Raw genomic sequence first — 21,123 nt, 5'->3', positions numbered from 1 at the left:
TCAGTGTCTGCCTCTCTCCCCCTCGGTCTCTCAGTGTCTGCCTCTCTCCCCCTCGGTCTCTCAGTGTCTGCCTCTCTCCCCCTCAGTCTCTCAGTGTCTGCCTCTCTCCCCCTCGGTCTCTCAGTGTCTGCCTCTCTCTCCCTCAGTCTCTCAGTGTCTGCCTCTCTCCCCCTCAGTCTCTCAGTGTCTGCCTCTCTCCCCCTCGGTCTCTCAGTGTCTGCCTCTCTCTCCCTCAGTCTCTCAGTGTCTGCCTCTCTCCCCCTCGGTCTCTCAGTGTCTGCCTCTCTCCCCCTCAGTCTCTCAGTGTCTGCCTCTCTCCCCCTCGGTCTCTCAGTGTCTGCCTCTCTCCCCCTCGGTCTCTCAGTGTCTGCCTCTCTCCCCCTCGGTCTCTCAGTGTCTGCCTCTCTCTCCCTCAGTCTCTCGCTGTCGGTCTCTCTCTCCCTCAGTCTCTCAGTGTCTGCCTCTCTCCCCCTCGGTCTCTCAGTGTCTGCCTCTCTCCCCCTCGGTCTCTCAGTATCTGCCTCTCTCTCCCTCAGTCTCTCGCTGTCGGTCTCTCTCTCCCTCAGTCTCTCAGTGTCTGCCTCTCTCTCCCTCAGTCTCTCGCTGTCGGTCTCTCTCCCCCTCAGTCTCTCAGTGTCTGCCTCTCTCTCCTCAGTCTCTCAGTGTCTGCCTCTCTCTCAGTCTCTCAGTGTCTGCCTCTCTCCCCCTCGGTCTCTCAGTGTCTGCCTCTCTCCCCCTCGGTCTCTCAGTGTCTGCCTCTCTCCCCCTCAGTCTCTCAGTGTCTGCCTCTCTCTCCCTCAGTCTCTCAGTGTCTGCCTCTCTCCCTCAGTCTCTCAGTGTCTGCCTCTCTCTCCCTCAGTCTCTCAGTGTCTGCCTCTCTCCCCCTCAGTCTCTCAGTGTCTGCCTCTCTCCCACTCGGTCTCTCAGTGTCTGCCTCTCTCCCCCTCGGTCTCTCAGTGTCTGCCTCTCTCCCCCTCAGTCTCTCAGTGTCTGTCTCTCTCCCCCTCGGTCTCTCAGTGTCTGCCTCTCTCCCCCTCGGTCTCTCAGTGTCTGCCTCTCTCCCCCTCGGTCTCTCAGTGTCTGCCTCTCTCCCCCTCAGTCTCTCAGTGTCTGCCTCTCTCTCCCTCAGTCTCTCAGTGTCTGCCTCTCTCCCTCAGTCTCTCAGTGTCTGCCTCTCTCTCCCTCAGTCTCTCAGTGTCTGCCTCTCTCCCCCTCAGTCTCTCAGTGTCTGCCTCTCTCCCACTCGGTCTCTCAGTGTCTGCCTCTCTCCCCCTCGGTCTCTCAGTGTCTGCCTCTCTCCCCCTCAGTCTCTCAGTGTCTGCCTCTCTCCCCCTCGGTCTCTCAGTGTCTGCCTCTCTCCCCCTCGGTCTCTCAGTGTCTGCCTCTCTCCCCCTCAGTCTCTCAGTGTCTGTCTCTCTCCCCCTCAGTCTCTCAGTGTCTGCCTCTCTCTCCCTCAGTCTCTCAGTGTCTGCCTCTCTCCCCCTCAGTCTCTCAGTGTCTGCCTCTCTCTCCCTCAGTCTCTCAGTGTCTGCCTCTCTCCCCCTCGGTCTCTCAGTGTCTGCCTCTCTCCCCCTCGGTCTCTCAGTGTCTGCCTCTCTCTCCCTCAGTCTCTCAGTGTCTGCCTCTCTCCCCCTCGGTCTCTCAGTGTCTGCCTCTCTCCCCCTCGGTCTCTCAGTGTCTGCCTCTCTCTCCCTCAGTCTCTCAGTGTCTGCCTCTCTCCCCCTCGGTCTCTCAGTGTCTGCCTCTCTCTCCTCAGTCTCTCAGTGTCTGCCTCTCTCCCTCAGTCTCTCGCTGTCGGTCTCTCTCTCCCTCAGTCTCTCAGTGTCTGCCTCTCTCTCCCTCAGTCTCTCAGTGTCTGCCTCTCTCCCTCAGTCTCTCAGTGTCTGCCTCTCTCTCCCAGTCTCTCAGTGTCTGCCTCTCTCCCCCTCAGTCTCTCAGTGTCTGCCTCTCTCCCCCTCAGTTTCTCAGTGTCTGCCTCTCTCCCCCTCGGTCTCTCAGTGTCTGCCTCTCTCCCCCTCAGTCTCTCAGTGTCTGCCTCTCTCCCCCTCAGTCTCTCAGTGTCTGCCTCTCTCCCCCTCAGTCTCTCAGTGTCTGCCTCTCTCCCCCTCAGTCTCTCAGTGTCTGCCTCTCTCTCCCTCGGTCTCTCAGTGTCTGCCTCTCTCCCCCAGTCTGTCTATGTGCCAGACTGATTAGCTGCTAACCTGTCTGTTCTCAAAGCTCAAAACCAAGTAATTGCAGCTATTTATTACAAATCTCCCGAATTAATCGTGAGACACCTGATTCTTAATGAAAATTTATCTCAACTCGCGAAGGGTGGTGTTTGCGGGTAGGATTTAAAAAAAGTTTTTATGTTCAGCCATTTCAGAAGCAGTAATATAGTTTCTGCAAAGCGCTATGATCTGTTAGATCTTAGCTCTAATCTATAAGCCACTAATGAGGTGTGTAAATCAAAAAATAGCAACATGATTTCTTACCAGATATCATGTTTTTTAAGAGTTTGTCTCATTATTTATGGGACGGTGGGGTTGGCATTACTGGGATATTCGATCATGCGAAGAAAGGGGGGTCGTAACAAAGCCACTCAGCACTAGGCCGGGGATGGAGCCTGGGCCTCTCCTGTTCTGTGTGTGGGGCTCAGTCCCACACCAGGTGAGGTCAGGCTAACTCAGCACTAGGCCGAGGATGGAGCCTGGGCCTTTCTTGTTCTGTGTGTGTGTGTGGGGCTCAGTCCCACACTGGGTGAGATCAGGCTAACTCAGCACTAGGCCGGGGATGGAGCCTGGGCCTCTCTTGTTCTGTGTGTGGGGCTCAGTCCCACACTGGGTGAGAACAGGCTGACTCAGCACTAGGCCGGGGATGGAGCCTGGGTCTTTCCTGCTCTGTCTGTGTGTGTGGGGCTCAGTCCCACACCGGGTGAGATCAGGCTAACTCAGCACTAGGCTGAGGATGGAGCCTGGGCCTTTCCTGCTCTGTGTGTGTGTGTGAGGGGCTCAGTCCCACACTGGGTGAGATTAGGCTAATTCAGCACTAGGCCAAAGATGGAGCCTGGGCTTTTCCTGCTCTGTCTGTGTGTGTGGGGCTCAGTCCCACACCGGGTGAGATCAGGCTGACTCAGCACTAGGCCAAAGATGGAGCCTGGGCTTTTCCTGCTCTGTCTGTGTGTGTGGGGCTCTGTTCCACACCAGGTGAGAACAGACTGACTCAGCACTAGGCCGAAGATGGAGCCTGGGCCTTTCCTGCGCCGTAAGTGTGTGCGCGTGTGTGGGTCTCAGTCCCACACTGAGCAAGGCCGAACAAACTAGCAATCAGGAAATTGGACGAATTTGTGACATTCCAGCTTTGAGTCTCCGCTTCTGAGCTGTGCTGTCTCTAACCTCGCAAGACTCCATTTCCAGGTGAGAGACACACACTGCCCGAGAATGGCAGCTCCCTCCATGATCAAGGTTTCTCATGTTTCCCGATTTCTCTCTCCCCTCTCGTTTCCTCGCAGATCTGCAGATTCGAAGTGAGGAGTCTGATCACGACAGCTTGAACCTGAGTCAGAGTCAAGCACCGGACAACCCGCCAGATAATCCCGTCGCAGAGAAAGCGGATCCAAAGCCAAGGTGTGAGAAGGTCTCCCCTTACAACGTGACCTTTCAGTGACTGATTGTCAATTGTACTGGTCTATATATATATTTGGTGACTCAAGGGTCCTTAAATACACAGTCCTTTATGGAACCAAGGTGGGTAGATGGAGTTTAGAGACAGATCAGCCATGATTTAATTGAATGGTGAAACAGGCTGGAGCAGTTGAATGGCCTCCTCCTGTTCCTAAGATACTCTCTCAGTGCGGTTAGGAAGAGAGTTCCAGGATTCACACCCAGCGACGAAGAAGCAACGACCGATACATGTCCATGCTGGGATGGTGTTTGTGACTTGGTGGGAAATTTGGAGATGATGATGTTCCCATGCACCTGCTGCCCTCGTCCCTCTACACAGACCGGGTGTCACAGTGTGTAAGATACACTGTCCTTTCCCCCTCTGGGACCGGGTGTCACAGTGTGTTAGATACACTGTCCTTTCCCCCTCTGGGACCGGGTGTCACAGTGTGTTAGATACACTGTCCTTTCCCCCTCTGGGACTGGGTGTCACAGTGCGTTAGATACACTGTCCTTTCCCCCTCTGGGACTGGGTGTCACAGTGCGTTAGATACACTGTCCGTTCCCCCTCTGGCACCGGGTGTCACAGTGCGTTAGATACACTGTCCTTTCCCCCTCTGGGACCGGGTGTCACAGTGCGTTAGATAGACTGTCCTTTCCCCTCTGGGACTGGGTGTCACAGTGCGTTATATAGAGTCATAGAGTTTTACAGCACAGAAAGAGGCCCTTCGGCCCATCGCGTCTGCGGCAGCCATCAAGCCCTGTCTAATCTAATCCCATTATCCAGCATTTGGTCCATAGCCTTGTATGCTATGGCGTTTCAAGTGCTCATCCAAATGCTTCTTGAATGTTGTGAGGGTTCCTGCCTCTACCACCCTTTCAGGCAGTGAGTTCCAGATTCCAACCATCCTCTGGGTGAAAACGTTTTTCCTCAAATCCCCTCTAAACCTCCGGCCCCTTACCTTGAATCTATGCCCCCTTGTTATTGATCCCTCTACTAAGGGGAAAAGTTCCTTTCTATCCACCCTATCTATGCCCCTCATAATTTTGTACACCTCAATCAGGTCCCCCCTCAGCCTTCTCTGCTCCAAGGAAAACAACCCCAGCCTGTCCAGTCTTTCTTCATAGCTGAAGCGCTCCAGCCCAGGTAACATCCTGGCAAATCTCCTCTGCACCCTCTCCAAAGCAATCACATCCTTCCTAAAGTGTGGCGACCAGAACTGCACACAGTACTCGAGCTGTGGCCTTACCAGCGTTTTGTACAGCTCCATCATAACCTCCCTGCTGTTATATTCTATGCCTCGGCTAATGAAGGCAAGTATCCCATATGCCTTTTCAACCACCTTATCTACCTGTTCTGCTGCCTTCAGGGATCTATGTACATGCACACCAAGGTCCCTCTGATCCTCTGTCTTTCCTAGGGTCCTACCATTCATTGTGTATTCCCTTGCCTTGTTAGTCCGTCCAAAATGCATCACCTCACACTTTTCAGGGTTAAATTCCATTTGTCACTGTTCCGCCCATCTGACCAACCCATCTATATCGTCCTGTAGCCTGAGGCTTCCCGCCTCGCTATTTACCACCCCACCAATTTTCGTGTCATCTGCGAACTTACTGATCATACCTTTTACATTCACATCCAAATCATTAATGTAGACCACAAACAGCAAGGGCCCCAGCATCGATCCCTGTGGTACCCCACTGGACACAGGCTTCCAGACACAAAAACAACCTTCGACCATCACCCTCTGCCTTCTGCCATTAAGCCAGTTTTGGATCCAATGTGCCAAGGCACCCTGGACCCCATGGGCTCTTACCTTCCTGACCAGTCTCCTATGCGGGACTTTATCAAAAGCCTTACTGAAATCCATGTAAACCACATCCACAGCACTACCCTCATCCACACACCTAGTCACCCCCTCGAAGAATTCAATCAAATTGGCCAGACATGATCTTCCCTTGACAAAGCCATGCTGGCTATCCCTAATTAATCCCTGCCTCTCCAAGTGGAGACCAATTTTGTCCCTCAGAATTTTTTTCCAATAATTTCCCTACCACTGATGTTAGGCTCACTGGCCTGTAATTCCCTGGTTTATCCCTACTACCCTTCTTGAATAATGGTACTACGTTAGCTGTTCTCCAGTCCTCTGGCACATCCCCTGTGGCCAGAGAGGTTCTGAAAATTTGTGTCAGAGCCCCTGCAATCTCCTCCTTTGCCTCACATAGTAGTCTGGGATACATCTCTTCCGGGCCTGGGGATTTATCCACTTTTAAGCCTGCTAAAACCGCCAGTACCTCCTCCCTCTCGATGCTAATATGTTCAAGTATATCACAGTCCCCCATCCTGATTTCTATGTCCACATCGTCCTTCTCCATAGTGAACACAGATGCAAAAATATCATTTAAAACCCCACCTACATCCTCTGGCTCTACACACAGATTGCCATTTTGGTCCCTAATGGGCCCTACACTTTCCCTAGTTATCCTCTTGCCCTTAATGTACTTATAAAACACCTTAGGATTTTCCTTTATTTTGCTCGCCAGTGTTATTTCATGGTCCCCCTTTTTTTCCTAATCCATTCTCGTATATCCCTTGACATCCAAGGTTCCCTGGGCTTGTTGGTCCCACCCTTGACCTTTACGGGAACATGTTGCCATTGTACTCTCTCAATTTCCTTTCTGAAAGACTCCCATTGCTCCGATGTGGATTTTCCTTCAAGTAGCTGATCCCGGTCCACATTGGTCAGATCCTGCCTTATCATATTAAAATCGGCCTTCCCCCAATTTAGAACCTTTATTTCCGGCCCATCTTTGTCCTTTTCCATGACTACCTTAAATCTCACCGAATTATGGTCACTGTCACCAAAGTGCTCACCTACTAACACTTCTACCACTTGCCCGGCCACATTCCCTAGAATTAGGTCCAGTACTGCCCCCTCTCTTGTAGGACTTTCTACATGCTGGCTCAAAAAGCTCTCCTGGATGCACTTTAAGAATTCTGCACCCTCTAAGCCTTTCACACTCTGACTATCCCAGTTAATATTGGGGAAGTTGAAATCCCCCATTATTATTACCCTATTATTTGCACACTTCTCTGAGATTTGCCTACGTATCTGTTGCTCTATATCCCCCTGACTGTTTGGGGGCCTATAGTACACTCCCAGCAAAGTGCTAGCCCCCTTTTTGTTTTTAAGTTCAACCCATATGGCCTCATTAGAGGAACCTGTTAATATATCATCCCTCCTTACAGCAGTAATTGTCTCCTTAATCAATATTGCGACACCCCCTCCTCTTTTTTACCCCCCCTCTGTCTCGGCTGAAGATTCTATACCCCGGAATATTGAGCTGCCAGTCTTGCCCCCCCCTCAGCCATGTCTCCGTGACAGCAACAATATCATACTCCCATGTGTTCATCAACAACTTCAGTTCATCCACCTTATTCGTAAGACTCCTTGCATTAAAATAAATGCCATTTAGCCTTGCCCTACTCCCTTGAGCCGTTACATATTTGCTCTGCCTTCCAGTCTGACTTATTTTTTCCTCTATATTTGGCTGTACATCACCCCCTATTATAGCTCCACTCTGTATCCCATCCCCCTGCCAAGTTAGTTTAAACCCCCCCGAACAGTGCTAGCAAACCTCCCCGCAAGGATATTTGTCCCGTTCTGGTTCAGGTGCAACCCGTCCGACTTGTACAAGTCCCACCTTGCCCAGAAGCAGGCCCAGTGATCCAGGAAACTAAAGCCGTCCCTCCTGCACCAACTCTTTAGCCACGCATTTATCTGCTCTATCATCCTATTCCTATACTCACCAGCACGTGGCACCGGGAGTAATCCAGAGATTACAACCTTTGAGGTCCTGCTCTTTAGTCTGCTACCTAGCTCCCTAAATTCTTGCTGCAGGACCTCATCCCTCTTCCTACCCATGTCATTGGTCCCAATGTGAACCACGACCTCTGACTGTTCACCCTCCCCCTTCAGAATGCCCTGCAGCCGTTCAGATACACTGTCCTTTCCCCCTCTGGGACCGGGTGACACAGTGTGTCAGATACTGTGTCCTTTCCCCTTGGGACCGGGCGTCACAGTGCGTTAGATACACTGTCCTTTTCCTCTCTGGGACCGGGTGTCACAGTGTGTCAGATACTGTGTCCTTTCCCCTTGGGACCGGGCGTCACAGTGTGTTAGATACACTGTCCTTTCCCCCTCTGGGACCGGGTGTCACAGTGTGTTAGATACACTGTCCTTTCCCCCTCTGTGACTGGGTGTCACAGTGCGTTAAATACACTGTCCTTTCCCCCTCTGGGACTGGGTGTCACAGTGTGTTAGATACACTGTCCTTTCCCCCTCTGGGACCGGGTGTCACAGTGTGTTAGATACACTGTCCTTTCCCCCTCTGGGACCGGGTGACACAGTGTGTCAGATACTGTGTCCTTTCCCCTTGGGACCGGGCGTCACAGTGCGTTAGATACACTGTCCTTTCCCCCTCTGGGACCGGGTGTCACAGTGTGTTAGATACACTGTCCTTTCCCCCTCTGTGACTGGGTGTCACAGTGCGTTAAATACACTGTCCTTTCCCCCTCTGGGACCGGGTGTCACAGTGTGTTAGATACACTGTCCTTTCCCCCTCTGTGACTGGGTGTCACAGTGCGTTAAATACACTGTCCTTTCCCCCTCTGGGACTGGGTGCCACAGTGTGTTAGATACACTGTCCTTTCCCCCTCTGGGACCGGGTGTCACAGTGTGTTAGATACACTGTCCTTTCCCCCTCTGGGACCGGGTGTCACAGTGCGTTAGATACACTGGCCTTTCCCCCTCTGGGACCGGGTGTCACAGTGCGTTAGATACACTGTCCTTTCCCCCTCTGGGACCGGGTGTCACAGTGTGTTAGATACACTGTCCTTTCCCCCTCTGGGACCGGGTGTCACAGTGCGTTAGATACACTGTCCTTTCCCCCTCTGGGACCGGGTGTCACAGTGTGTTAGATACACTGTCCTTTCCCCTCTGGGACCGGGTGTCACAGTGCGTTAGATACACTGTCCTTTCCCCCTCTGGGACCGGGTGTCAATGTGCGTTAGATACACTGTCCTTTCCCCCTCTGGGACCGGGTGTCACAGTGCGTTAAATACACTGTCCTTTCCCCCTCTGGGACCGGGTGTCACAGTGTGTTAGATACACTGTCCTTTCCCCCTCTGGGACCGGGTGTCACTATGCGTTAGATACACTGTCCTTTCCCCCTCTGGGACCGGGTGTCACAGTGTGTTAGATACACTGTCCTTTCCCCCTCTGGGACCGGGTGTCACAGTGTGTTAGATACACTGTCCTTTCCCCCTCTGGGACCAGGTGTCACAGTGTGTTAGATACACTGTCCTTTCCCCCTCTGGGACCGGGTGTCACAGTGTGTCAGATACATTGTCCTTTCCCGCTCTGGGACCGGGTGTCACAGTGCGTTAGATACACTGTCCTTTCCCCCTCTGGGACTGGGTGTCACAGTGTGTTAGATACACTGTCCTTTCCCCCTCTGGGACCGGGTGTCACAGTGTGTTAGATACACTGTCCTTTCCCCCTCTGGTACTGGGTGTCACAGTGTGTTAGATACACTGTCCTTTCCCCCTCTGGGACCGTGTGTCACAGTGCGTTAGATACACTGTCCTTTCCCCCTCTGGGACCGGGTGTCACAGTGCGTTAGATACACTGTCCTTTCCCCCTCTGGGACCGGGTGTCACAGTGCATTAGATACACTGTCCTTTCCCCCTCTGGAACCGGGTGTCACAGTGCGTTAGATACACTGTCCTTTCCCCCTCTGGGACCGGGTGTCACAGTGCGTTAGATACACTGTCCTTTCGCCCTCTGGGACCGGGTGTCACAGTGCGTTAGATACACTGTCCTTTCCCCCTCTGGAACCGGGTGTCACAGTGCGTTAGATACACTGTCCTTTCCCCCTCTGGGACCGGGTGTCACAGTGCGTTAGATACACTGTCCTTTCGCCCTCTGGGACCGGGTGTCACAGTGCGTTAGATACACTGTCCTTTCCCCCTCTGGGACCGGGTGTCACAGTGCGTTAGATACACTCTCCTTTCCCCCTCTGGGACCGGGTGTCACAGTGCGTTAGATACACTGTCCTTTCCCCCTCTGGGACCGGGAGTCACAGTGTGTTAGATACACTGTCCTTTCCCCCTCTGGGACCGGGTGTCACAGTGCGTTAGATACACTGTCCTTTCCCACTCTGGGACCGGGTGTCATAGTGCGTTAGATACACTGCCCTTTCCCCCTCTGGGACCGGGTGTCACAGTGCGTTAGATACACTGTCCTTTCCCCCTCTGGGACCGGGTGTCACAGTGAGTTAGATACACTGTCCTTTCCCCCTCTGGGACCGGGTGTCACAGTGCGTTAGATACACTGTCCTTTCCCCCTCTGGGACCGGGTGTCACAGTGCGTTAGATACACTGTCCTTTCCCCCTCTGGGACCGGGTGTCACAGTGCGTTAGATACACTGACCTTTCCCCCTCTGGGACCAGGTGTTACAGTGTGTTAGATACACTGTCCTTTCCCCCACTGGGTCCGGGTGTCACAATGCATCAGATACAGTGTCATTTCCCCCTCTGGGACCGGGTGTTACAGTGTGTTAGATACACTGTCCTTTCCCCCTCGGGGACCAGGTGTCACAGTGCGTTAGATACACTGTCCTTTCCCCCTCTGGGACCGGGTGACCCAGTGTGTTAGATACACTGTCCTTTCCCCCTCTGGGACCGGGTGACCCAGTGTTTTAGATACACTGTCCTTTCCCCCTCTGGGACCAGGTGTTACAGTGTGTTAGATACACTGTCCTTTCCCCCACTGGGTCCGGGTGTCACAGTGCATTAGATACACTGTCCTTTCCCCCTCTGGGATCGGGTGACCCAGTGTGTTCGACACACTGTCCTTTCCCCCTCTGGGACCGGGTGACCCAGTGTGTTAGATACACTGAGAGAAAAATTGGCTCGCTAACTTCGCTAATTTTGGTGCCCTGAAAAATTTAGCACCCTCATGCCTTAAATTGAATGGTAGCACCCCAAGCAGTAGGCAGGGCACTACTGGAAGCTCCCCCTCTCCCTATTGGGACACTCCCATTGAGTATTGTGACATTGCGTGTAGCAGGGCCAGGCGCGTCAGCACGTAGCGTCGCCGTACTGCTGGCCCCTGATTAAAGGCGGAAGGCCTGACGCAGCCTGCACCAGGGCCCTGCTGGGACCCCGGGGAGCAGGGTGCCGGCCACAGAGCCCGGCACTCATCAGGAGCGATCACGGCAGGCATTCCGTGGGAGGAGGCCAGAGGGGGCAGGTGCTGGCAGGCGGCCCAAGAAAACATGGCCGCCCGGCTTCTGCCCAGTGATCACCGCCCCGGCTGTAAGAACGCCCCCCTGACCCTGCCAGTAGCAGCTTCTAGCAGTAGGTCAGAGGCCGCGAGCCAAATTTGTGGGCGGGGGCGCGAGTGGGGCGCTGCGCACGGCGATGGCGGTGCTGAATTTCGCTAGAGGTGTTAGCGGTGCCGCGCCCGGGCGCCAGGCACTTTGCGACCTGTTAGCGCCCACTCGGGTCGCCAACGGGAGGGCAAAGCAACCGAATTACCCCCCCCTCCACCGTCTTTAATCTTCAAAAGGGAATTGGATAAATATTGAAGTGGGTGATTTTTCAGTGCTGTGGGGAAAGAGCAGAGGTGGGGGCGGCGGGGAGTGTGATTTATTGGAAAGTTCGTTCAAATAGCCGGCACTGACACGATGGACCGAATGGCCTCTTCCTGTGTTGCGAGAATGAATGTCTTCTTTCTCTTTCAGCGAGAAGGTGGGCGAGACTTTGGCTGAACTGGTCAAACGGTCAGGAGGCTCCAAGCGCAACACGCTGCTTAGATGGTGCCAGATGAAGACAGAAGGATATCAGGTGGGCGTCCTAACGTCTCGCTCCACCCCCCTTCGCTACGTCGGCCAACTCTGCTTGGACCTATCACTGGAGATTTCCTCACATGATCTCCTGACTCCAACTGCCCCGGCCCCAGATGCTCCCAGCGTCCCAGCAGGCCTATCTTCGCAATGCCCGCCCCTTGCACTGCCCCTCTGAGAGTGCAGCGCTTCCTCAGTACTGCCCCTCCGACAGTGCGGTGCTCCCTCAGTACTGTCCCTTCGACAGTGCGGTGCTCCCTCAGTACTGTCCCTTCGACAGTGCGGTGCTCCCTCAGTACTGTCCCTCCGACAGTGCGGTGCTCCCTCAGTACTGTCCCTTCGACAGTGCGGTGCTCCCTCAGTACTGCCCCTCCGACAGTGCAGCGCTTCCTCAGTACTGCCCCTCCGACAGTGCGGTGCTCCCTCAGTACTGTCCCTTCGACAGTGCGGTGCTCCCGCAGTACTGTCCCTTCGACAGTGCGGTGCTCCCGCAGTTATGCCCCTCCGACAGTGCAGCGCTCCCTCAGTACTTCCCCTCACACAGTGCGGCGCACCCTCAGTAATGCCCCTCCGACAGTGCGGCGCACCCTCAGTAATGCCCCTCCGACAGTGCAGCGCACCCTCAGTACTGCCTCTCTGACAGTGCCGCACTCCCTCAGTAATGCCCCTCCGACCGTGCATCGCTCCCTCAGTACTGCCCCTCTGACAGTGCAGCGCTCGCTCAGTACTGTCCCTCCGACAGTGCGGCGCACCCTCAGTACTGCCCCTCCGACAGTGTGGCGCTCCCTCAGTACTGCCCCTTCGACAGTGCGGCGCACCCTCAGTTCTGCCCCTCCAACAGTGCGGCGCTCCCTCAGTACTGTCCCTCCGACAGTGCAGCGCTCCTTCAGTACTGCCCCTCCGACAGTGCGGCACTCCCTCAGTACCTACCTCCGACAGTGCGGCGCTCCCTCAGTACTGCCCCTTCCAAAGTGCGGCGCTCCCTCAGTACTGCCCTGAAAGTGCGGCACTCCCTCAGTTCTGCCCCTCTGACAGTGCAGCACTCCCTCAGTACTGCCCCTCCGACAGTGCGGCGCTCCCTCAGTACTGCCCCTTCCACAGTGCGACGCTCCCTCAGTACTGCCCCGACAGTGCGGCGCTCCCTCAGTACTGCCCCTTCCACAGTGTGGCGTTCCCTCAGTACTGCCCCTCCAACAGTGCGGCGCTCCCTCCGTACTGCCCCGACAGTGCGGTGCTCCCTCATTACTGACTCACCGACAGTGCGGTCCTCCCTAGGTACTGACCCTCCGACAGTGCAGCGCTTCCTCAGTACTGCCCCTCTGACAGTGCAGCACTCCCTCAGTACTGCCCCACCGACAGTGCAGCGCTCCCTCAGTACTGCCCCTCTGACAGTGCAGCCCTCCCTCAGTACTGCCCTTCCGACAGTGCAGCACTCCCTCAGTACTGCCCCTCCGACAGTGCAGCGCTCCCTCAGTACTGCTCCTCTGACAGTGTGGCGCTCCCTCAGTACTGCCCCTTCAACAGTGCGGCGCACCCTCAGTTCTGCCCCTCCGACCATGCGGCGCTCCCTCAGTACTGCCCCTCCGACAGTGCGGCGCTCCCTCAGTACTGCTCCTCCGACAGTGCGGCACTCCCTCAGTACTGCCCCTCCGACAGTGCGGCACTCCCTCAGTACTGCCCCTTCCAAAGTGCGGCGCTCCCTCAGTACTGCCCCGACAGTGCGGCGCTCCATCAGTACTGACCCTCCGACAGTGTGGCGTTCCCTCAGTACTGCCCCTCCAACAGTGCGGTGCTCCCTCCGTACTGCCCCGACAGTGCGGCGCTCCCTCAGTACTGACCCTCCGACAGTGCGGTGCTCCCTAGGTACTGTCCCTCCGACATTGCAGCGCTCCCTCAGTACTATCCCTCCGACAGTGCGGCTCTCCATCAGTATTGCCCCTCCGACAGTGCAGCGTTCCCTTAGTACTGCCCCTCCGACAGTGCAGCACTCCCTCAGTACTGCCCCTCCCACAGTGCGGTGCACCCTCAGTAATGCCCCTCCGACAGTGCGGTGCTCCCTCAGTACTGCCCCTCCGACAGTGCGGCGCTCCCTCAGTACTGCCCCTCCGACAGTGCGTCCCTCCCTCAGTACTGCTCCTCCGACAGTGCACCACTCCCTCAGTACTGCCCCTCCCACAGTGCGGCGCACCCTCAGTAATGCCCCTCCGAGAGTGCAGCGCTCCCTCATTACTGCCACTCTGACAGTGCGGCGCTCCCTCAGTACTGCCCCTCCGACAGTGCGTCCCTCCCTCAGTATTGTCCCTCCGACAGTGCGGCGCGCCACCAGAACTGCCCCTCCAATAGTGCGGCGCTTGCTCAGTATTGCCCCTCCAACAGTGCAGCATTCCCCCAGTACTGCCCGTCCGACAGTGCGTCCCTCCCTCAGTATTGCACCTCCGACAGTGCAGCGCCCCCTCAGTACTGCCCCTCCAACAGTGCGGCGCACCCTCAGTACTGCCTCTCTGACAGTGCCGCACTCCCTCAGTATTGCCCCTCCGACAGTGCAGCGCTCCCTCAGTATTGCTCCTCCGACAGTGCAGCACTCCCTCAGTACTTCCCCTCACACAGTGCGGCGCACCCTCAGAAATGCCCCTCCGACAGTGCGGCGCTCCCTCGGAACTGCCCCTCCGACAGTGCGGCGCACCCTCTGTACTGCCTCTCTGACAGTGCCGCACTCCCTCAGTATTGCCCCTCCGACAGTGCAGCGCTCCCTCAGTACTGCCCCTCCGACAGTGCAGCACTCCCTCAGTACTGCCCCTCCCGCAGTGCGGCGCACCCTCAGTAATGCCCTTCCAACAGTGCGGCGCTCCCTCAATACTGCCACGCCGACAGTGCGGCGCTCCCTCAGTAGTTCTCTTCCGACAGTGCGGCGCTCCCTCAGTACTGCCCTCCGACAGTGCGGCGCTCCCTCAGTACTGCCCCTCCGACAGTGCAGCGCACCCTCAGTACTGCCTCTCTGACAGTGCCGCACTCCCTCAGTACTGCCCCTCCGACAGTGCAGCACTCCGTCAGTACTGCCCCTCCGACCGTGCATCGCTCCCTCAGTACTGCCCCTCCGACAGTGCAGCGCTCGCTCAGTGCTGTCCCTCCGACAGTGCGGCGCACCCTCAGTACTGCCCCTCCGACAGTGTGGTGCTCCCTCAGTACTGCCCCTTCGACAGTGCGGCGCACTCTCAGTTCTGCCCCTCCAACAGTGCGGCGCTCCCTCAGTACTGCCCCTCCGACAGTGCAGCGCTCCTTCAGTACTGCCCCTCCGACAGTGCGGCACTCCCTCAGTACCTACCTCCGACAGTGCGGCGCTCCCTCAGTACTGCCCCTTCCAAAGTGCGGCGCTCCCTCAGTACTGCCCTGAAAGTGCGGCACTCCCTCAGTTCTGCCCCTCCCACAGTGCAGCCCTCCCTCAGTACTGCCCCTCTGACAGTGCAGCACTTCCTCAGTACTGCCCCTCCGACAGTGCGCCGCTCCCTCAGTACTGCCCCTTCCACAGTGCGGCGCTCCCTCAGTAGTGCCCCGACAGTGTGGTGCTCGATCAGTACTGACCCTCCGACAGTGTGGCGTTCCCTCCGTACTGCCCCGACAGTGCGGCGCTCCCTCAGTACTGACTCACCGACAGTGCGGTGCTCCCTAGGTACTGACCCTCCGACAGTGCAGCGCTTCCTCAGTACTGCCCCTCCGACAGTGCAGCACTCCCTCAGTACTTCCCCTCCCACAGTGCAGCACTCCCTCAGTACTGCCCCTCCGACAGTGCGGCGCTCCCTCAGTACTGACTCACCGACAGTGCGGTGCTCCCTAGGTACTGACCCTCCGACAGTGCAGCGCTTCCTCAGTACTGCCCCTCCGACAGTGCAGCACTCCCTCAGTACTTCCCCTCCCACAGTGCAGCGCTCCCTCAGTTCTGCCCCTCCAACAGTGCGGCGCTCCCTCAGTACTGCCCCTCCAACAGTGCAGCGCTCCTTCAGTACTGCCCCTCTGACAGTGCAGCCCTCCCTCAGTACTGCCCTTCCGACAGTGCAGCACTCCCTCAGTACTGCCCCTCCGAAAGTGCAGCGCTCCCTCAGTACTGCTCCTCTGACAGTGTGGCGCTCCCTCAGTACTGCCCCTTCAACAGTGCGGCGCACCCTCAGTTCTGCCCCTCCGACCATGCGGCGCTCCCTCAGTACTGCCCCTCCGACAGTGCGGCGCTCCCTCAGTACTGCCCCTCCGACAGTGCGGCGCTCCCTCAGCACTGCCCCTTCCAAAGTGCGGCGCTCCCTCAGTACTGCCCCGACAGTGCGGCGCTCCATCAGTACTGACCCTCCGACAGTGTGGCGTTCCCTCAGTACTGCCCCTCCAACAGTGCGGTGCTCCCTCCGTACTGCCCCGACAGTGCGGCGCACCCTCAGTACTGACCCTCCGACAGTGCGGTGCTCCCTAGGTACTGTCCCTCCGACATTGCAGCGCTCCCTCAGTACTGTCCCTCCCACAGTGCGGTGCACCCTCAGTAATGCCCCTCCGACAGTGCGGTGCTCCCTCAGTACTGCCCCTCCGACAGTGCGGCGCTCCCTCAGTACTGCCCCTCCGACAGTGCGTCCCTCCCTCAGTACTGCCCCTCCGACAGTGCACCACTCCCTCAGTACTGCCCCTCCCACAGTGCGGCGCACCCTCAGTCATGCCCCTCCGAGACTGCAGCGCTCCCTCATTACTGCCACTCTGACAGTGCAGCGCTCCCTCAGTACTGCCCCTCCGACAGTGCGTCCCTCCCTCAGTATTGCCCCTCCGACAGTGCGGCGCGCCCCCAGAACTGCCCCTCCGATAGTGCGGCGCTTGCTCAGTATTGCCCCTCCAACAGTGCAGCATTCCCCCAGTACTGCCCCTCCGACAGTGCGTCCCTCCCTCAGTATTGCACCTCCGACAATGCAGCGTTCCCTCAGTACTGCCCGTCCGACAGTGTGGCGCTCCCTCAGTACTGCCCCTCCGACAGTGCGTCCCCCCCTCAGTATTGCCCCTCTGACAGTGCATCACTCCCTCAGTATTGCCCGTCCAACAGTGCAGCGCTCCCTCAGCACTGTCCCTCCGACAGTGCGGTGCTCCCTCAGTACTGCCCCTCCGACAGTGCTGCGCTCCCTCAGTACTGACCCTCCGATAGTGCAGCGCTCCTTCAGTACTGACCCTCCAACAGTGCGGCGCTCCCTCAGTACTGCTCCTCCGACTGTGCGGCGCTCCCTCAGTACTGTCACTCCGACAGTGCGGCGCTCCCTCAGTACTGCCCCTACGACAGTGCAGCGCTCTCTCAGTACTTACCCTCCGACAGTGCGGCGCTCCCTCAGTACTGCTCCTCTGACAGTGTGGCGCTCCCTCAGTACTGCCCCTTCAACAGTGCGGCGCACCCTCAGTTCTGCCCCTCCGACCATGCGGCGCTCCCTCAGTACTGCCCCTCCGACAGTGCGGCGCTCCCTCAGTACTGCCCCTCCGACAGTGCGGCACTTCCTCAGTACTGCCCCTCCGACAGTGCGGCGCTCCCTCAGTACTGCCCCTTCCAAAGTGCGGCGCTCCCTCAGGACTGCCCCGACAGTGCGACGCTCCATCAGTACTGACCCTCCGACAGTGTGGCGTTCCCTCAGTACTGCCCATCCAACAGTGCGGTGCTCCCTCCGTACTGCCCCGACAGTGCGGCGCTCCCTCAGTACTGACCCTCCGACAGTGCGGTGCTCCCTAGGTACTGTCCCTCCGACATTGCAGCGCTCCCTCCGTACTATCCCTCCGACAGTGCGGCTCTCCATCAGTATTGCCCCTCCGACAGTGCAGCGTTCCCTTAGTACTGCCCCTCCGACAGTGCAGCACTCCCTCAGTACTGCCCCTCCCACAGTGCGGTGCACCCTCAGTAATGCCCCTCCGACAGTGCGGTGCTCCCTCAGTACTGCCCCTCCGACAGTGCGGCGCTCCCTCAATACTGCCCCTCCGACAGTGCATCCCTCCCTCAGTACTGCCCCTCCGACAGTGCACCACTCCCTCAGTACTGCCCCTCCCACAATGCGGCGCACCCTCAGTAATGCCCCTCCGAGAGTGCAGCGCTCCCTCATTACTGCCACTCTGACAGTGCGGCGCTCCCTCAGTACTGCCCCTCCGACAGTGCGTCCCTCCCTCAGTATTGCCCCTCCGACAGTGCGGCGCGCCCCCAGAACTGCCCCTCCGATAGTGCGGCGCTTGCTCAGTATTGCCCCTCCAACAGTGCAGCATTCCCCCAGTACTGCCCCTCCGACAGTGCATCCCTCCCTCAGTATTGCACCTCTGACAGTGCAGCGCTCCCTCAGTACTGCCCGTCCGACAGTGTGGCGCTCCCTCAGTACTGCCCCTCCGACAGTGCGTCCCTCCCTCAGTATTGCCCCTCTGACAGTGCATCACTCCCTCAGTATTGCCCCTCTGACAGTGCAGCGCTCCCTCAGCACTGTCCCTCCGACAGTGGGGTGCTCCCTCAGTACTGCCCCTCCGACAGTGCTGCGCTCCCTCAGTACTGACCCTCCGATAGTGCAGCGCTCCTTCAGTACTGACCCTCCAACAGTGCGGCGCTCCCTCAGTACTGTCCCTCCGACAGTGCGGCGCTCCCTCAGTACTGCCCCTCCGACTGTGCGGCGCTCCCTCAGTACTGTCACCCCAACAGTGCAGCGCTCCCTCAGTACTGCCCCTACGATAGTGCAGCGCTCCCTCAGTACTGACCCTACGACAGTGCGGCGCTCCCTCAGTACTGCTCCTCTGACAGTGCGGCGCTCCCTCAGTACTGACCCTCCGACAGTGCAGCGCTCCCTCAGTACTACCCCTGTGATTGTCCATCCCTCCCTCAGTCCTGCCCCTCTGACAGTGCAGCGCTCCCTCAGTACTGCCCTCCGACTGTGCGGCGCTCCCTCTGTACTGCCCCTCCGACAGTGCAGCCCTACCCCAGTACTGCCCCTCTGACAGTGCAGCACTCCCTCAGTACTGACCCTCTGACAGTGCAGCGCTCTCTCAGCACTGCCTCTCCGACAGTGCGGCGCTCCCTCAGTACTGCCCCTTCGACAGTGCAGTGCACTCTCAGTTCTGCCCCTCCGACAGTGCGGCGCTCCGTCAGTACTGCCCCTCCGACAGTGCGGCGCTCCCTCAGTACTGCCCCTCCGACAGTGCGGCGCTCCCTCAGTACTGCCCCTTCCACAGTGCGGCGCTCCCTCAGTAATGCCCCTCCGACAGTGCGGCGCTCCCTCAGTACTGCCCCTCCGACAGTGCGGCGCTCCCTCAGTACTGCCCCTCCGACAGTGCGGCGCTCCCTCAGTACTGTCACCCCAACAGTGCAGCGCTCCCTCAGTACTGCCCCTACGATAGTGCAGCGCTCCCTCAGTACTGACCCTACGACAGTGCGGCGCTCCCTCAGTACTGCTCCTCTGACAGTGCGGCGCTCCCTCAGTACTGACCCTCCGACAGTGCAGCGCTCCCTCAGTACTACCCCTGTGATTGTCCATCCCTCCCTCAGTCCTGCCCCTCTGACAGTGCAGCGCTCCCTCAGTACTGCCCTCCGACTGTGCGGCGCTCCCTCTGTACTGCCCCTCCGACAGTGCAGCCCTCCCTCAGTACTGCCCCTCTGACAGTGCAGCACTCCCTCAGTACTGCCCCTCCGACAGTGCAGCGCTCTCTCAGTACTGCCTCTCCGACAGTGCGGCGCTCCCTCAGTACTGCCCCTTCGACAGTGCAGTGCACTCTCAGTTCTGCCCATCCGACAGTGCGGCGCTCCGTCAGTACTGCCCCTCCGACAGTGCGGCGCTCCCTCAGTACTGCCCCTCCGACAGTGCGGCGCTCCCTCAGTACTGCCCCTTCCACAGTGCGGCGCTCCCTCAGTAATGCCCCTCCGACAGTGCGGCGCTCCCTCAGTACTGCCCCTTCCACAGTGCGGCGCTGCCTCAGTACTGCCCCTCCAATAGTGCTGTACTCCATAGGTACTGACCCTCTGTCAGTGCAGCGCTCCCTCAGTTTTGCCCCTCCGACAGTGCGGCGCTCCCTCAGTAATGCCCCTCCGACAGTGCAGCGCCCCCTCAGTACTGCCCCTCCAACAGTGCGGCGCACCCTCAGTACTGCCTCTCTGACAGTGCCGCACTCCCTCAGTATTGCCCCTCCGACAGTGCAGCGCTCCCTCAGTACTGCCCCTCCGACAGTGCAGCACTCCCTCAGTACTTCCCCTCACACAGTGCGGCGCACCCTCAGTAATGCCCCTCCGACAGTGCGGCGCTCCCTCGGTACTGCCCCTCCGACAGTGCGGCGCTCCCTCAGTACTGCCTCTCTGACAGTGCCGCACTCCCTCAGTATTGCCCCTCCGACAGTGCAGCGCTCCCTCAGTACTGCCCCTCCGACAGTGCAGCACTCCCTCAGTACTGCCCTTCCCGCAGTGCGGCGCACCCTCAGTAATGCCCTTCCAGCAGTGCGGCGCTCCCTCAATACTGCCACGCCGACAGTGCGGCGCTCCCTCAGTACTGCCCCTCCGACAGTGCGGCGCTCCCTAAGTACTGCCCCTCCGACAGTGCAGCGCTCCCCTCAGTACTGACCCTCCGACAGTGTGGCGCGCCCTCAGTACTGACCCTCCGACATTGCGGCGCTCCCTCAGTACTGCCTCTTTAACAGTGCAGCGCTCCCTCAGTACTGACCCTCCGACAGTGCGTCGTTCCCTCAGTACTGCCCTTCCAACAGTGCGGCGCTCCCTCCGTACTGCCCCGACAGTGCGGCGCTCCCTCAGTACTGACCCTCCGATAGAGCGGTGCTCCCTAGGTACTGACCCTCCGACAATGCGGCGCTCCCTCAGTACTGCCCCTCCGACAGTGCAGCGCACCCTCAGTACTGCCTCTCTGACAGTGCCGCACTCCGTCAGTACTGCCCCTCCGACCGTGCATCGCTCCCTCAGTACTGCCCCTCCGACAGTGCAGCGCTCGCTCAGTACTGTCCCTCCGACAGTGCGGCGCTCCCTCAGTACTGCCCCTCCGACAGTGCAGTGCTCCTTCAGTACTGCCCCTCCGACAGTGCGGCACTCCCTCTGTACCTACCTCCGACAGTGCGGCGCACCCTCAGTACTGCCCCTCCGACAGTGTGGTGCTCCCTCAGTACTGCCCCTTCGACAGTGCGGCGCACCCTCAGTTCTGCCCCTCCAACAGTGCGGCGCTCCCTCAGTACTGCCCCTCCGACAGTGCAGCGCTCCTTCAGTACTGCCCCTCCGACAGTGCGGCACTCCCTCAGTACCTACCTCCGACAGTGCGGCGCTCCCTCAGTACTGCCCCTTCCAAAGTGCGGCGCTCCCTCAGTACTGCCCTGAAAGTGCGGCACTCCCTCAGTTCTGCCCCTCCCACAGTGCAGCCCTCCCTCAGTACTGCCCCTCTGACAGTGCAGCACTCCCTCAGTACTGCCCCTCCGACAGTGCGGCGCTCCCTCAGTACTGCCCCTTCCACAGTGCGGCGCTCCCTCAGTACTGCCCCGACAGTGCGGTGCTCGATCAGTACTGACCCTCCGACAGTGTGGCGTTCCCTCAGTACTGCCCCTGCAACAGTGC

At 58.4% G+C, this 21,123-nt stretch overlaps 1 protein-coding gene across 1 annotated transcript in view; it reads left to right on the top strand.

Moving 5' to 3' along the window:
* Positions 1-21,123, top strand: part of LOC147095450 (cytospin-A-like) — a 119,847-nt gene that overhangs the window by 79,444 nt on the left and 19,280 nt on the right. Inside the window, exons 6-7 of the mRNA XM_085974595.1 lie at positions 3,491-3,605; positions 11,451-11,553. Of these exons, the coding sequence (XP_085830721.1) occupies positions 3,491-3,605; positions 11,451-11,553 (218 nt within the window). The remainder of the gene's footprint in view (positions 1-3,490; positions 3,606-11,450; positions 11,554-21,123) is intronic.

This window comes from Somniosus microcephalus, unplaced genomic scaffold (assembly GCF_052327205.1).
Source record: "Somniosus microcephalus isolate GS21.2 unplaced genomic scaffold, FLI_Smic_1.0 unresolved_chr1, whole genome shotgun sequence".
Classification (NCBI taxonomy): Eukaryota; Metazoa; Chordata; class Chondrichthyes; order Squaliformes; family Somniosidae; genus Somniosus; species Somniosus microcephalus.
The sequence above is the reverse complement of the archived record's forward strand: the minus strand, read 5'-3'. Positions and strand labels throughout refer to the sequence as shown.